Source organism: Hippichthys cyanospilos, chromosome 13 (assembly GCF_059441005.1).
Source record: "Hippichthys cyanospilos isolate Australia breed blue-spotted pipefish chromosome 13, RoL_Hcya_1.0, whole genome shotgun sequence".
NCBI lineage: Eukaryota > Metazoa > Chordata > Actinopteri > Syngnathiformes > Syngnathidae > Hippichthys > Hippichthys cyanospilos.
Genome location: NC_142381.1, coordinates 10259696 through 10274673, shown reverse-complemented (window position 1 = coordinate 10274673; position 14978 = coordinate 10259696). Strand labels below are relative to the sequence as shown.

Genomic DNA, 14978 nt, shown 5'->3' with positions numbered 1-14978 from the left:
ACTGTATGGTGGAATGTTGAAAATGTGACTTTGGGAAGAAGGATGAGGCTGATTTTTTTTTTTCAGAAGCCATTTTGTTTAAGAGCCATTGTTTAGAAAATTATTGGGGATATTGGTTTAAACTCTGCTCTGTGCTACCACAGTGTGCACTGTAGTCTCAATAGAATTTAATAGGAAATCCTACAAAAGTTCAGAACTGGGCTTCTAATACAAAATTAGTTGGGTTCAAAAATGTTTTTCAAATAATGAATGACACAATATTTGTCTATTGAGCCCAATTTTCTGGGTTATTTTCCACAGAACAAGTGGTCAAGGTTGGATTGTCCCCAAAATAACCTCCTAATAGGGGCATGTAAAAAATAGACACATTATATGTTGTGGGTTATGCTATGTATTCATTTAACATTAAAAAAAAATCTGTTAAATGAATATCCAGCAAAATTACTTTCATTACTTTTTTTCACTCTATATGAATTGGGTCAAATGTAAGTAGTGACATACTGTGGATCAGTCCATTTGAACCCAAATTAGATTATTTCCATCCCATTGTTTTTATACTGTTAGATTTAATTTTGCCAAGTCAGTCCCTTTCGGACCCAAGTTGAGTCATAATTTAAATTCAGCTTTAAGCACCCCCTCTCCCCCCGCCCAAAAAAGACTTTGTGTTTTTTACTTCAGTGCAGCACTTTTCATATAAATCCTATTAAATTCTCATGAGAACAGGCTTCAGTGTGGCAGCTCATCCAGACACATGGAAGAGTACAGGCTGGTAGACAAAAAAAAAAAAAAAGCTGTCTGAATGAACTTGTGTGCACTTAGAAAATTAATATATTTATCAATAAAGTTTTTAAGAAACAATCACTTGTTATCTTGCTTGCTGTGTTTTCAATCGTTTTGATGACGCGATGAAACCTATAAGAATATGGTCACAAAAACATTTGTATTTATATTGGTATCCAGACAATAAAAGTACAAAAAAAGAACACTGTACATCCTTTTATGGCCCATACAAACATCATATTAACGTCCTTATGAGGACAAATAATCATTAAACATGCATCACCTTTATTACAGCTTCTTCGCTCAATTGCTTTAATTGTATTTATTGTGTAACATTATGGTTGCACCGAATGTCATATATACAAGTGATTGTGTCAGTGCACTGTAAATAAATGGTATAAATCATTATATAAATTAGGTGAGACTCTAAGTGCAGTATAATTAAAAACAAATGTGAATGATAGTTTTGTTTGAGGACAGCTGAAACATTCAATTTTAGTGCATGTGTCTGCCCTATTTGCTGTTAACCTTTATAACCTATAAATTTGAGATTGAATTAGATATTGAGTAAAATAACTCATTGTACACATTCTGTTGTCAAGTTAATCTTCGAAAATAAAAAGGATAAATACACGCAGATTGGAAGACAATGACTTGTATGACGAGATGTTTTTTTTTTTTTCTGTCCCTTCCGGTTCTTTCACTTTTACAGTTAGGAAAATGCTTCAATAGTAAAATGAACTCCCGTTTGCTTTGTGATTGACGTCACTCACTCACCCCCCAAGAATGTGCAATGTCCAATTTATCGCTCAAATGTCCTCCTTGCCACCAGTTCGTCTTGCAATTTCCCATTCATCAAAGTTCAGTCGCAGATTTTCTGTCTTGACGAGGGCCAGCCGCCCCCCAAAAAGAGGCTTTTCGTCATCCTATTGAGAACAACAGATGACCCCATTGATTTTGAAACTTGGTGTCACGTCTCTATTCCCTGTCCTCGGCCCAGGGCTGCAGGTTCTGCAGGGCATAGAGGGAGGAGTTGTGCGCGCACAGCGGGTCGGACACGGCCGATTCGCCGAGGGACTTGTGCAGGGCGGACTGCTGCAGCTGTAGAATGAGCCGATTGGCCTGCTGCCGCTCCGCCTCGCGTTCCTCGGCTGTCTGCCTCCTGACGCAAGCGCAAATCAAATATTAATAAGTCTGATCAGAATTTCACAACAACATTTGAATTTGTTGAAAAAAAAATTCAATTTCACTCAAAATTCCCTATAATCTAACTTAAATTCTCTGCTCAAATCACACTCCGTCCTGTTTTGATCCACCCTTAAAAAGGATAAAAGATAATAAATGCATTTTAATTGACCTTTTTCATTTTCTGAAACTTGCAATGGTTTGTTTTTCATTTCACATTTAAAGATTCAGATGTGCGTCAGTGTGTAAAGTTGTGTGTGCCCATAAACCGTTATACAACAAGCAACAAAGTTTTTATTCTTCTATTTAAATTGCTTTTTTCTTGCTTAAGTGAATATTATATTGATTACACTGTGCAAGACAGTGTCCCCCCAAAAATAAATGAAACGAAAAAAAAAAAGTTTACATACGATTTTCAAACTGTGGCTTTTTGTTAGGTGTAATTGAGTTCAACGAACCGAAAATTGTATACATAATTTGGCTGGAGATTGCAACTTGGCTTCACGCCATTCGTGAAGACCCACAGGCTTAAAAAGACCCCCCCCCCCCCAAAAAAAAAAAAAAACATTTGACATCAACGCACCTCCACTTGGTTCTGCGGTTCTGAAACCAAGTTTTGACCTGGGCGTCGGTCATTTTGAGGCTCTTGGCCAGGGCGGCCCTCTCTGCGCTGGCCAGGTACTTCTGGCGGTGGAAACGTTTCTCCAACTCGCAGATCTGCACTCTTGAAAAAGACGTACGTGGCTTTTTCCTTTTGGGAGGCGTCCGATTCTGGTATGGGTGGCCTATCCTTCGCGTCACCGAAAAAGGAACCAGGGCCGCTGGATGAGCACAAAAAGACGGCGAGGGTATGAAGCACTCTTATCATTTACATTTTAGGTCCTATAACATTTACGGTAGCATAATTTTTGTTGACAGGGTTGACCGTCTTTTTAAAGTGGCTTTTAAAATTACTCTTGCTCTTTGATTATTTTCATCTTTTTTAAAACATTTTATTTCGTTAAATTAAACGGAAATAAGCAAAAATCATATCGTCTTTTAGTTACCATGATATCAAACATTCAATGCTAAATGTTACAATGTATTTTAAATGTTTTAACCATTGTTTCTGCTTTTCCAAGATACAATAATAAATGGGTTAATGCACGCAAACATGTCTACCTTGTTGCATTCTATAGGACATCAGATTATTGTTCATTTCCTTTTTCTTTCATTAAAAAAATCTGTTTGAGAAGCTTACTGGGTTTCATATTCTTACTCGTGTGAATTAATGTGCATTTTTAATGCATTTGTTGCGACTTAAAGCCTATTAAATGTGGACAATTAATTGGGGAATTTGTTTTGACGTATAGACCTGCTAGTCACGTGCTGTTTTATTTGTTTATATTTTAATTTTAAGAAATGAATTTGACATTTTGGAGAGGGTCCTCATTGATGATTTGCTTTGTATCGTTCTAGGAGCCAAATGAAAATATACACAAAACATAAATATATACATAAATACAGTATATTGGATGCCGTATAGGCGTATATAAGCAAGTGAAAGGGCTGGCCTACCGGATATTCTTTCCTTTGCGAAGCGGTTCCCAATCCAGGGGAAACAGAGCCCTCCAAAGCCGGGCACGGCACTCTGAACCGGGGCTTGCGGTCCGGGTGCCGCCACCGGTCTGTGGGCCGGTACTCGAATCACTCCTCGGCTTCCAACACTCCTGCTCTCCCCATAAGAGCCGGCCGCCTCCACCGAGGGCATGACGCCGGACAGAGAGATGGACAGAGCCGTGTAGGACGGCGCGCTGGTCCCGGTCGGACTCGCTAAGCTGTAGTAACCATCCCCAACGCTTACATCGCGATGTCTTCCGGCCCCGTTGTCTGACTCCGTACCGGCTCCCAGGATCTGGTCGATGCCGAAGCTGATGGGCTCGTGTTGGGTCGATTTAGGGGGAGGGCTCGGTGCTGGCTCCATTTCGCCGGTTCGAGTTTAAAGTGTGTCTTTTTTTCCGGAGGACTCACAAGTGGGTCAAACTGGCCCTAAAGTGGGAGAAGTCTCCATGTCTGTCCGGCGCATCCGAGCGTGTTGGGTTGAACAGGCCTCTTTGGAGCAAGCGAGCCGTCTTGTGGTGGCGCTTGTTAAAGTTTGATGGGCGTTTGTGGCGCTCCATCCTCCTAATCCTCCTCCCCCAAAACGCAGAGTCTGGCAGCTGAAACCTCCTCCTCTCCTTTTCCTCACCTTTCATTGGCTGACAGCGGGAGGACTGATTGAATGTTAATGTGCATAGAACGTCAATTTGGCACCACGAGCGAAATATCTCATAATAGTCACTGCCATTCAAGCAAATGTATAAGCCATGTCTTGTTCTACAGAGTTATACGAGACCATAAAGTCAATTTCAAGTATTGTGATGCAGTGAGCAAGCAAGTTACAGCTTTTACTCTAAACAGAAGTTTATTGATCATGTAAAGGTGAATTCAAAATGCGTTTAAATAATATTTCAATCAGATTTCCCTTAAAATTATATGGCACCTATTTAATATGCAAAATTACATTTTCTAAGCACAATCTAAATAACATGCAGATATTTGATAAAAATCCGTCGTCATTTCAATTTATACTAAGGAAAAAAAAACATTCAAGTGCCATCATAAAGGCTGTCATAAATGCAAAGTTCAGATTGACAAACTTTAAACGTAGTTGAGTTAAAAATGGCACTTTTTTTTCACAATTGATCATACATCAGGTTAAAAATGCTTTTAAACCTTGTTAAACACACATTAATTGCTACTCTTAAACGAGATGGGTCAATTATAATCCAGATGTGTTAAAAACAAGGGACCGGTCCAATATTTGGGTCATTTTCACCGAATTGTCTATTTTTTTCAGTTTGTGTTGTATACAAAACGACCCAGGTTTGCGTTTGTTTGATGCAAAAAAAATGGGTAAACTTGACCAACAACTGTGTCAAAAAACAGCAAACGTAATTTCGATCTAACTTTCTGGGTTGTTTTGTACGAATCAATGTTCTTTTTTTTAACGCATCTGGGTTATATTTGACCCATCTCGTTTTAGAGTATAGCAATAATTTTGTGTCTAACATGGTCAGCATTTTTAACATGATATATAGGATAAAATGCAGACATACGAATGAATCAATTTCATCTCCAGTACAGTCTAAAAACAATTGGATTAAATATAAACCACACTTTAAAATACAAACCACACTTTAAAATACGTTGGGTTAAAATAAACCCAACTCCGGCCCCAAATTTGATTTTTTTTAACCCAACATATTTTTTTACGTGACAATAGTCAATTATTACATGTTTTTCAATGTCAATCAAAACTAGGAATCTTTTCCATGCAGCTCTTTCATTATGTCACATATTTTTCTGGCGTTTCTTAAGTGATTAAAGTAATTTCCTTTGTAGCACTTGAACATACATCCATATTTACGGTGGGAAAACATATTCTTGGGTTTAGTTCATTTAACTTTACATGTGGTTGACTCAACTGCATGTGCACAGAACACCTTGAACGGCATCCATTTGAAAGGCAAGCTCTCGCCAGCATGCCCATTGAGCTTGGCAAAGTGCTCCATACGCTTGCCTATTGCCACATCCAATGAGCTGACAAGGCACGGCCATGCGTGGACTGTTTGCTTCAGACAAAGTGCGCCAAGCTGCTCGAGCCCTCACATCCAATGCAACACGCACCCAAATTGGCCCAATAATCACATTTTCACCAACTTGTCTCCAGGACAGACTAATGTGCTCGCCCCTTGGCTGCGGCAGGGGCCTTTTTAAGAGATCACATTACTTCACTCTAACAAAGCACATGGGTTCAATTATTGACAAGGTGGGTTTATTTGGTGGCTGGTGCAAAGGGTTGGCCGCTAATGCGTTTTTATTTGGTGAAGATTAATACATCGATGCACACTCGCTCATGGCCACAATTCAAAGGTATAGGGGAAAAAAACACTCCGATAGGCATTAAGAACAGGTTGTGCAGGGATATCTTTTTAATGTTGTTTGCAGTGGTGCAACATGCCCGAATAAGACATACTGAGTTTGAGTTTGAGTAATGCATTCGAGTGCATGTATGCATGACTGTGACTATAACGGACGGCTTTTGATATTAATAAAACTATATCGCAATGTTTTGCTCTATATGCGCCTAAAATTTAGACTCTAAATAACCACTAGATCAGACAATAAAATATGAGTAACATGTTTGCAGTGCTGTCACCGCATTAACATGTTTTTTTTTTTTTTTTTATGTGCACGTGCACTTAATGAATTGGCACTTTGGTCATTTGGGTAATGGTAAAAATCGTCTTTGCCCTTTTGCATAAAACACACACGTATAGATTTATTTAGACTACATTAAGAATATAAAGAAGAATGAATATAAAGAGGCATCTTATTTCCTCTAATATTGCATTGGTGAAGCAAATAAGAGCTGGGACGGGGCCTGGGGTGTTTGTTTGGCAATATGGACAGACTGACTCGACTGAGTGCGTGTTGGCTGCCTCTGTAGCCGACCATATGTGAGCTCACCAGTGACTTTTGATGGGGAGAATTGGTCTGTTAAAAAGATGTCATCAGTTTGTTTTTATGTTTCTCTCGGTGACATTTAACAAAAAAAAGAGGAAGCCACCACCGCTAAATTGTGGCACGTGCGTGACTAAAAGATAAAATGAAGTCGATTTTAATTCAACGCATTTACACAGTGCGTTTTTGTGAGTATAGACCTATACAGGGCAGAGAATGAACGGAATAGTGATGAAATGCGTGATAAAAATGATCAATAGGAACATTTAGCCATGCCTGCTTTATTGAAGGAGCGCTAAACCTGCATAGAGCTACTGTGCACCCGCTGTTTGAAGATGTAATCCTTTGTAATCGGGATTATGGGAGATTATAGTTTATTAATTGACACCCAGACATAAAAAATGCTCAGGCACACAGAGTAAAGAAATTTATTTTAATTTCATGAATAAAAAAAAATAGCGGCAGCCCTTTTAGGATGCAACCAGGTGAGGAAGAGGCCGAAATATTAAACGCTTTATTGCTCTTTTGACATGCAGCAATTAAGGCTCGCGTGATGCATCAATCCTCCCTTTTCCCCACTGCGGGTACAATGACGCCAAACGTCCCCCAAAGAAACGACAACAAAAGAGTGAAAGAGTGCGATTTGTTTGAGAAATTACCACTTGATCTGCATAATCGGGGTGTGCACGGGCTGCAGCTCGGTACCCGGGGGCTGCGTTTTTATTGCTTGTCTCCTCAACGTTATCAATTTCACCGGCGCGCCTCACTCTTTTTTATTCATTTTTTATTTCCTATTCTTTTAAGGGGGCAGACCGGCTGCTTGTGAATAATGAATGACACGCTTTTATATTGTCGCTAAAGTGCCCGTGATGTTCGAATATGAAAAGGCAGCGGTAAGTAATAGTGCATTTAAAGGGGATGTAGTGTGTTATTATGATGTAAAGGAGAAGCGGAGAGTGAGATGGGAGAGAGAGATTGTTTTATTACAATAAGAGGAGATGAGTTTGCCTCGCAGCCAAACCGGGGAGCAGTTAATGAAACTTTACCGCAGCTAACGATTTCCCCTCTCTCGCTCTTAAAACCGCCCTTATGAAATATTTAAACTCTTTAATATAGGTAGTATTAAGCCCAAAGACAGCGCATGCATGGCATCGGCCATCTGACAACATTTACAAGGCTGATGATTCCTTTTTAAATGTTTTTTCTTTTAAATGGGGTAAACAAGCTTTATATGGCCCCAGCAGCATCGAAGAAAAGTCGTGGAATAAATCACATCACATTGAGTGCAATAAAGCCACAATGTGTTTTACTGGTGCAGGGACTTGATTTAGTCGAATTTACATGCTTTTTTTTTCTCCCAGCACGCATTGTAAGATGCAGCATGGAGTTTTATCCTGTCAGCCCAAAAGGATGAAGGGAATGGGTAGGTGGGTGAGGTGGGGGGGGGGGGGGGGGGATGTTGGGGGGCTGTGTGTGTCATGAGTGTTGGTATAGTGTTTCATATTGACATGCTCAGTGGGATTGTTGCCTGAGATGAGCGATATGGAGCTCCCATTTGGGAGCACGCAGGCCAAAACCACTGTCAGCATCCTCCTCCTTGTTATGGTCTTTGAACTCCATTGTGGACACTATTTATCTTTTAAATGTGACATAAAAATACTAATTACTGATGACATATGACATGACTCCTCATTAGGTACACCTGCACAGTCAAATGAAAGCCAAGGTCACTTTATTTGGTACTGTTAGATGGTATTCATTTGATAATGGGTCATATAAGTGAAGCAATAATAGCATCCTTGCTTTTTGGACATTACATTCTTGAAACATCTATGTCAAAAATAGCCTGCAGTTGTTTTAATTGTGGCGCGGTTTATTTTGCCCTTGTAAGTTTCCATTTCATTTTTGTGATTGCATTGTTTTTTTCCCTGTGTTTTCTTAATGGAGTTGCAATTTTTGTTTGCAGCTGTAATTTTGTTTGTTTGTTTGTTTGTTTGCCTCATTCTTGTGTAATAGCATTCTGCCGTGCTTTTGCCTGTCAGCCCCATACGTATTATATTATTTAACAACATTTCCAGCTCCAGTCTCTCTTTTTTCCTCAATGCACATCAGTGCGGTTGTACCCAATTACACAATATTAATGTTAATTGAAGACACAATAGCATCAATCAAAACGGTGCATCATTAGCACCCTCCAAAATTGCCGGCACTCCTGGTTTATATGTTTTACTTAGCTTTTATTAAACTGTTATTTTCTAAATAATACAAGACCACCAAAATAGAGCATGAAAATTAAACATTTACAATTGATGCATTTATTCTATGGGTAGAAAAAAAATCAATCAATCACATAAATAATTCTTTTACATCACTGCCAATATTAGCACTCCTGGTGTCAAAACTTTACACAACACCCTTTTGCAAACAAGATTCAAGATTTTTCTTGTCATATGCATTGTAATACCACAATTAGGCAATAAAACAAACAAAAAAAAGCAGCATCAATTACAATTCCTCTTTGCACAGTTTCTCTAAATAAATCATTTAGGTCCTCTCCTCTGCACTCTCGTCTTTAGTCCCCTCTAGATATTTCAATGGGGTTGAGGTCTGGGAACAGAGATGGTCATGGGAGGAGCTTGATTCTGTGCCTGGTGATGAACCATTTCTGAAATTTTAAGTGTGATAGTATTACATTAAATTAAGGCTTTAAATGCATCTTAGCAAGTTATTGACTACAATTATGGACACCAGTGTATTTACTGAAATTGTTGCATTTTAAATACTGTGTTTGTTATGGATTTCATTGGTGTGCAGGTGGTGTGTTCATAATTTGAATGGACCGATACATTACGGTAACTCTGTACTTGTACTTAGACTGTTCAATAACAATGACATCATTTGCCATCCTGTCTGTGCTATATAGTGATGGGTCTCTTTTTGCACTTTTTATGGTATCCTTTTTGAAATTGTACCCATTGCCGTATTCTAAACTAGAAACTTGAAATGATTTTGTGCTCCATAAGCTTGTACACCTTCGGTTGCAGGTCTATGTTTAAAAATCACTGCTAAATAAAACAACTAAGATTTTGAAGCATGCATGTTGCACACAAATCAACATCAAGGACATCAGGATGCGTAGATGACCACAAAAGGATGCACTGATCTTTCACGTGAAGGAACAATATGCTTGGGCAATGCATGTGCGTGTTTGAGGGGCATGCAACATGTTTGGCCTGTCTGATGGTTGAACGCATGGCTGCCTCTTCACGCTAGTTAAGAAGGCAGGAGCGGAGGATGCGAGGGAAGGATGTAACCGCAGTGGTCAGAATTAAAGGGAGACGGGGATGGATGGTCATATGAGAGAAAGAGTTAAAGCATTAAAGGGCTGATGATAATTGAACACATGCTTGGACTTTTTGGCGTTCCTAATCTTTTTGGTAGTATACCTTCACTTTGAGGATAAAATGAGATGCTTTTGGAGAGAATATGACTGATGTAATTAATTAACTCCCTGTCTTGCTATAACGATCTGTGAGTGATTTATATTTGTTCAGAAGTGTGTGCCAGCGTGTTGTTAAGAGCAGCTGAGTGGTCTTGAGTGCCCCTGATCCATGCCTGATGTGTTAATTCATTACCGCTTGTAGTCAAGCCGCATTGTGTCAGAGCCGCGCTCCCTTTCTCTCAGTTTGCGCTCTCTCCGCTTCATAAAAGCCGATTATCCCGCGTGTCGCCACCGTTCCACCAATTCTCCCCTGCCTCTTGACCTCCTCACCCCTCCTGTTGACTGCCCACAGGGCGCTCATGCAGGGGAGTTGTGAGGCAGGGAAGGGGGGGGGGGGTGACAGAGGACCAGCTGCCACCAGCCATAGTGCATTTGTGCCTGGCAGAGGGAACTGCACTTCAGCCCCCTGCTTTGCCGGGCCTTCTGGACCCTCAGGGTTGTAAGGGCTGGGAGTGTTGGGGGGGCACCAGCCTCATGCCACCAGCCCCACCTGTCTTGCTGCAGGCGTAAGAGTGTGACTGATTGAGGACACACGCGTTAACTCAAATGTATACAACACACACACACCTCTAAAATCCATATGCCTCTAGAAACCTCATGGTGTGAATGCTGCTGAGTCAAGCCCGCACATAGTGGGACAAAATTGCATTTAGTATTTAATCAGCACATAGTTGAACCTACACAACCTTCTTGGTTGGTTAGTCGTTTAACCTTAAAAATTTGGGTTGAATGAATAACCCAAAAAACACCCCTTTTTTGTGGGTTATGCATTTAGTCCAACTTTTTGGGCCTTTAAAAAAATATATGATGACTAACCCAAAAAGATCTATCATGAATACATTAAAGAAATGACAGTCCATGTTTTCCGAGTTAATAATTTTTGTTGAGCCATAAGGAATAACTTACAAACAAACCCAGTTTTGGTCACTTATTACATTTTTTTTTTTTTTTTTAACGTACTTACATTATAAAAACTGTGTTGTCAAAAATAACCCAAATTGAGTCAAAAAGAGACAGACAGAACTTATTGAGTTGGTCGAATTATCAAACAAAAATGTTGGGTCAAAACAAATTACCCATGATAACACATTTTGTACAAGAAAACCCACTTTTATACAGTTTAGACTGGGACCAAATACTGTATGGTTTTTATTGAGTAAAATGTACCCTGTAAATTTATTTATTAATTTATCATTCATCATTTCTGAATACACAATATTTATTTGTGTTTATTTTTATTCATTTTTTGGTATTTTTACAGATCTATAACTTCAGTTGTGCAGGTTAAAATTTATTTAAAAAAACTAGAGTCCTGGCTAAGCACATATTTCCATTTAATTTCCGAGTACTTGTTCACACTATTAAGATAACTCCTGTTTGGATGTATAATTTTTAACCTTATTGTCCAAAGCAAATGAGATTAAACCGGGAAAAAGGTGTTAATATCGCAATGGAAAAATCTAAGGGTATGCATGTTTTCTTTAACTAGATGTGTGCAAATACACGCTCACAAAATGCACATGTACACACTCACACACACACACACACACACACACACACACACACACACGGAGGCACTTTGCTGTGAGGCGAGAAGGAGCGAGAGCTAAGTGAGGCCACTCCTGAGCGCTGTCCTTTATATTGATTTCCCATTATCAATGCTCCTTCCCAGTGGAGTCATTAGTGGTGGGATCAAACAGACAGACAGAGAAGCAGACTAATACCAGTCACTTACACCAGCATGGGGAGATCACCTTACCTCCCCCAGGGTAGGAAAGCCAGAGAGAAGCAGAGTAAACGAGGGGAAAAGAGGATGGATGGCGAGGAGGGGGGGGCGCAGTGGACGGGCGAGTGCAATGGGGGAACAGATGGAGATGGCAGAGAGGAAGAGGAAGGAGGCGTGGTCTCACAGCGGAATGTTCAAATGGAAGATGCCCTGTGATCACTTCATTTTGGGCTTTTTCACTCCCCCAAAACTTTTCACATTTCACTTGTGAGTGGCAACTTATTTCTCATTTCCCAAATGACCGTTCAGTTTGGCTAAGGATGCAATGAGGAATGATTTTCATGAAGCCAAAGTGAATGAATGGAATATGAAACATGAGGCGCTCACCAGGCTTCATCGTTTTGTATTTTTTTTTTATTCTTGATAGATTCAGTGAAATTAATGCTGCCAAGATAAGAAAAAGAGAGTAATTCAAGTAATTATTTTTCTGATCAATTATTTGATCTAACTAATTCTTTTTTTACCTCACTTAAAGAAGAGAAAAAGCCTCAACCAGATTTGTTTTTTAAACTTACGGTACATAGATCGTGTTTTCTTCCAGATCAAAAGATTGATATACAATAATAAAGTGGTTTGTGTCATTTATTTTCTTTAACAGATTTTAACAGTTGTAACCATTTAGCTTCTGCTGTATTTGATACCAGTCCCTCATGCTGGCTGCAACCTTTAAGTTTAACCATCAGGAGGAATGGTGGTGTTTTCTTTAGTCAATGACCAAATAATTAAAAAAAAAAAAAAAGAAACCCTAAAAAAACATGTCCATCCTGTCCGTCTCAGGAGTTCAGTTTGGCAAAGAGCTTTGAGAGAGAGAATGAGCGAGAGAGAGAGAGAGAGAGAGAGAGAGAGAGAGAGAGAGAGAGAGAGAGAGAGAGAGAGAGTTGTGCTGCCAGTCCAGTCCAACCAAGGCCATGTCAAGTTTGCAGTTCAGGTCACTCGTAGCATGAGTCTGAGAGTTGGAAGCAATGGCTTCAAAATGTGCTTGCAGCCTCTCCTCCAATCTAGCTGCATTCACCAGGCCAATTTTGTCAATACAACAGAAAACCACCAACTCCAATTAGGGGGGGATCCCTGTGACCAAATATACACTAATGTAGATGTCCTCCACGTCCCCATTGGACAAACCACCCTCCACTTGTTCCATGGATCGTTGACGTATCCTACCAAAATTTTGTCTATTGAGTCCAACTGAGCAATTTCTTTACTAGATCTAAAGTGCAAGAAAAACTGCAAGAGGACACAATGACAGATAAAAAGATGAAGACAGCATGCAACAAAGTACACGAAGAATGCATATCACTTTTCTTTTATTAAAGGTGCTGTCAAAACATTTTTTTTAAAGTTAAATTCATCAGACTGACAACTTTCACATGCTATTCCATTTTTTCAACTTCCTTTGAGTCCTGAACTTGCCTGCGCCCCATGAAATGAGCCTTTCAGGTTATACGCTATAAGAACCAATCCGTGTTGATTTGAGGGTTTGAATAATCTCTTTTCAGACCCCCAAATCAAGCATAAGAAGCCCTATGCATAAATCTAATCATCATACAGAAAGCATGAAAATAAAGATTAAAATTAAAAAACATAACGCTTTAATAATGGCTGTCATTAATTGATGGCAATTAATCTGTTAATCTGATACACTAAAATGAACTATATTTGGTATCACTTCTATGTGTCATATCCACGTCTGCTGAAGGCCTAGGGGTAATGGTCAGAAACACACACACACACACAACTCAGACGGGTGTGACCCTAGTTTGACCCCCTGCTGACCCCCAATCTGTTCCCCAACCTCACACCATGAGAGTCCGGGGCACTTCGGGATGGACACAGACACACACACACACGCACAAACTAGCTGGCTAGCTGGCATATCGTCAAATGTGCGATGTGACGGATATCTCCTCAGACAGTGCCATGTGTGTGTGCAACTGTGTGTATGTCTTAGTGTGTGTGCTGCCGTACCCTCTGCCCCCTCCCACTGGTGTTAATTGATTCTTGGTGAACTTTGCTGATTGGTGTGAGGACCCCCAGAGGCTGGCCTTGTCTCCGCTGATGCCCCCCACTCCTCATTTTTGTGGCACCTCTCGCGCCCACTTTCAAGCCGTAGGCTACACACTGTTTAGATATACAATCTATGCTATATCTCTATCAGTGTGTGTGTGTGTGTGTGTGTGTGTGTATGTTTGCATATAAATATAAACAGCACAACCACTATACCAGAAAGACACACACGTACACACATATGTCCATCAGGGGGATTTCACACCTTGGTAAAGAGGAAGCTGGCTTGCTGACATGAGCAGATTGCAGATCATGAGATGCTTCATCTGAAGAAAAAAAAGTGTGTCTTTGAGGTGTGTGATGAACAGTATAGGCGTCTGTAGGTGTGTGTGTGTGTGTGTTGAGGACTCAGAATGAGTGTAAGCGAGATGAGTCTCTGCTTATTAATTTCCAGCCGCGGCCCCTCAGTGAGATGTTAATATAGGGCTGATTGTGGCTAATTTCTTATTAATTGCCATCAGCGAGTACACAGTGGCCAGTAATGTGGCTAATTTGTTTAAATGAATTTGGTTATCTGAGGCATGTTAATTGCTGCAGGTGGGCAGCATTATACCCTCCTGCCACACACACTCGAAAGCACAAACGCACACACACTTACACTTTGTTTGCGGCAAGACATTCAACAGAAAATTTGCTGTGGATGAATTAAATAATAATTCACATGTTTACAGGCTATTTCAGAAACAACACCTGGATCATTTAACTTGAAAGTTTTAATCTCCATTGTTGTCATGATATTACACGAATTTTGGACACCCTCACTGTCACAATACCGTGGGTATTTTTGTGGTTTTTCGACTGAGAGGTTCCATTATTGATATTGCTGTTGCTAGTTTGCAATGTGACCATGTTAAGGGATTCCTTGCATTTTTTTCTTATTGTCAGAGTAGTCAAAAACTATCAATGTTAATTTTATTACTTTGCTTAGAACAAGAACATGAACATTAGAGCATTTGCCCTAAAAATCCTTATTCCCTTAACGTGAGTGAGTTTGGAAATACATCACATTGCTTTGAAACCCAGAATGTTGTTCAAGTGAGCTGTTTGAGTTATTCTGTACAGAGTGTTCCAAACTAATGCCCAGTGCATCAGACAGTAAGGGAGTGTGCTCTGCCT

The 14978-nt window shown here is 39.9% G+C and overlaps 1 protein-coding gene across 1 annotated transcript; it reads right to left on the bottom strand.

Moving 5' to 3' along the window:
• Positions 1–795: 795 nt before the first annotated feature.
• Positions 796–4085, bottom strand: tlx3a (T cell leukemia homeobox 3a). The gene is made up of 3 exons (XM_088431520.1): positions 3523–4085; positions 2549–2786; positions 796–1942 (listed from the first exon to the last, which is right to left on the bottom strand). Exons 1-3 carry the CDS (start codon positions 3926–3928, stop codon positions 1759–1761), a joined length of 828 nt encoding a protein of 275 aa, XP_088287646.1. The 5' UTR covers positions 3929–4085; the 3' UTR covers positions 796–1758.
• Positions 4086–14978: the final 10893 nt, after the last annotated feature.

Bases quoted from the DNA above. Each gene is read 5' to 3' on its own strand.
- tlx3a (XM_088431520.1), bottom strand. From the start codon at position 3,928: ATGGAGCCAGCACCGAGCCCTCCCCCTAAATCGACCCAACACGAGCCC. The intron at 2,787-3,522 runs GTAGGCCAGCCC...GTGCTCATCCAG, and splicing joins CGCAAAGGAAAGAATATCCG to CGGCCCTGGTTCCTTTTTCG. The intron at 1,943-2,548 runs GTGCGTTGATGT...CGCTTGCGTCAG, and splicing joins AACCGCAGAACCAAGTGGAG to GAGGCAGACAGCCGAGGAAC.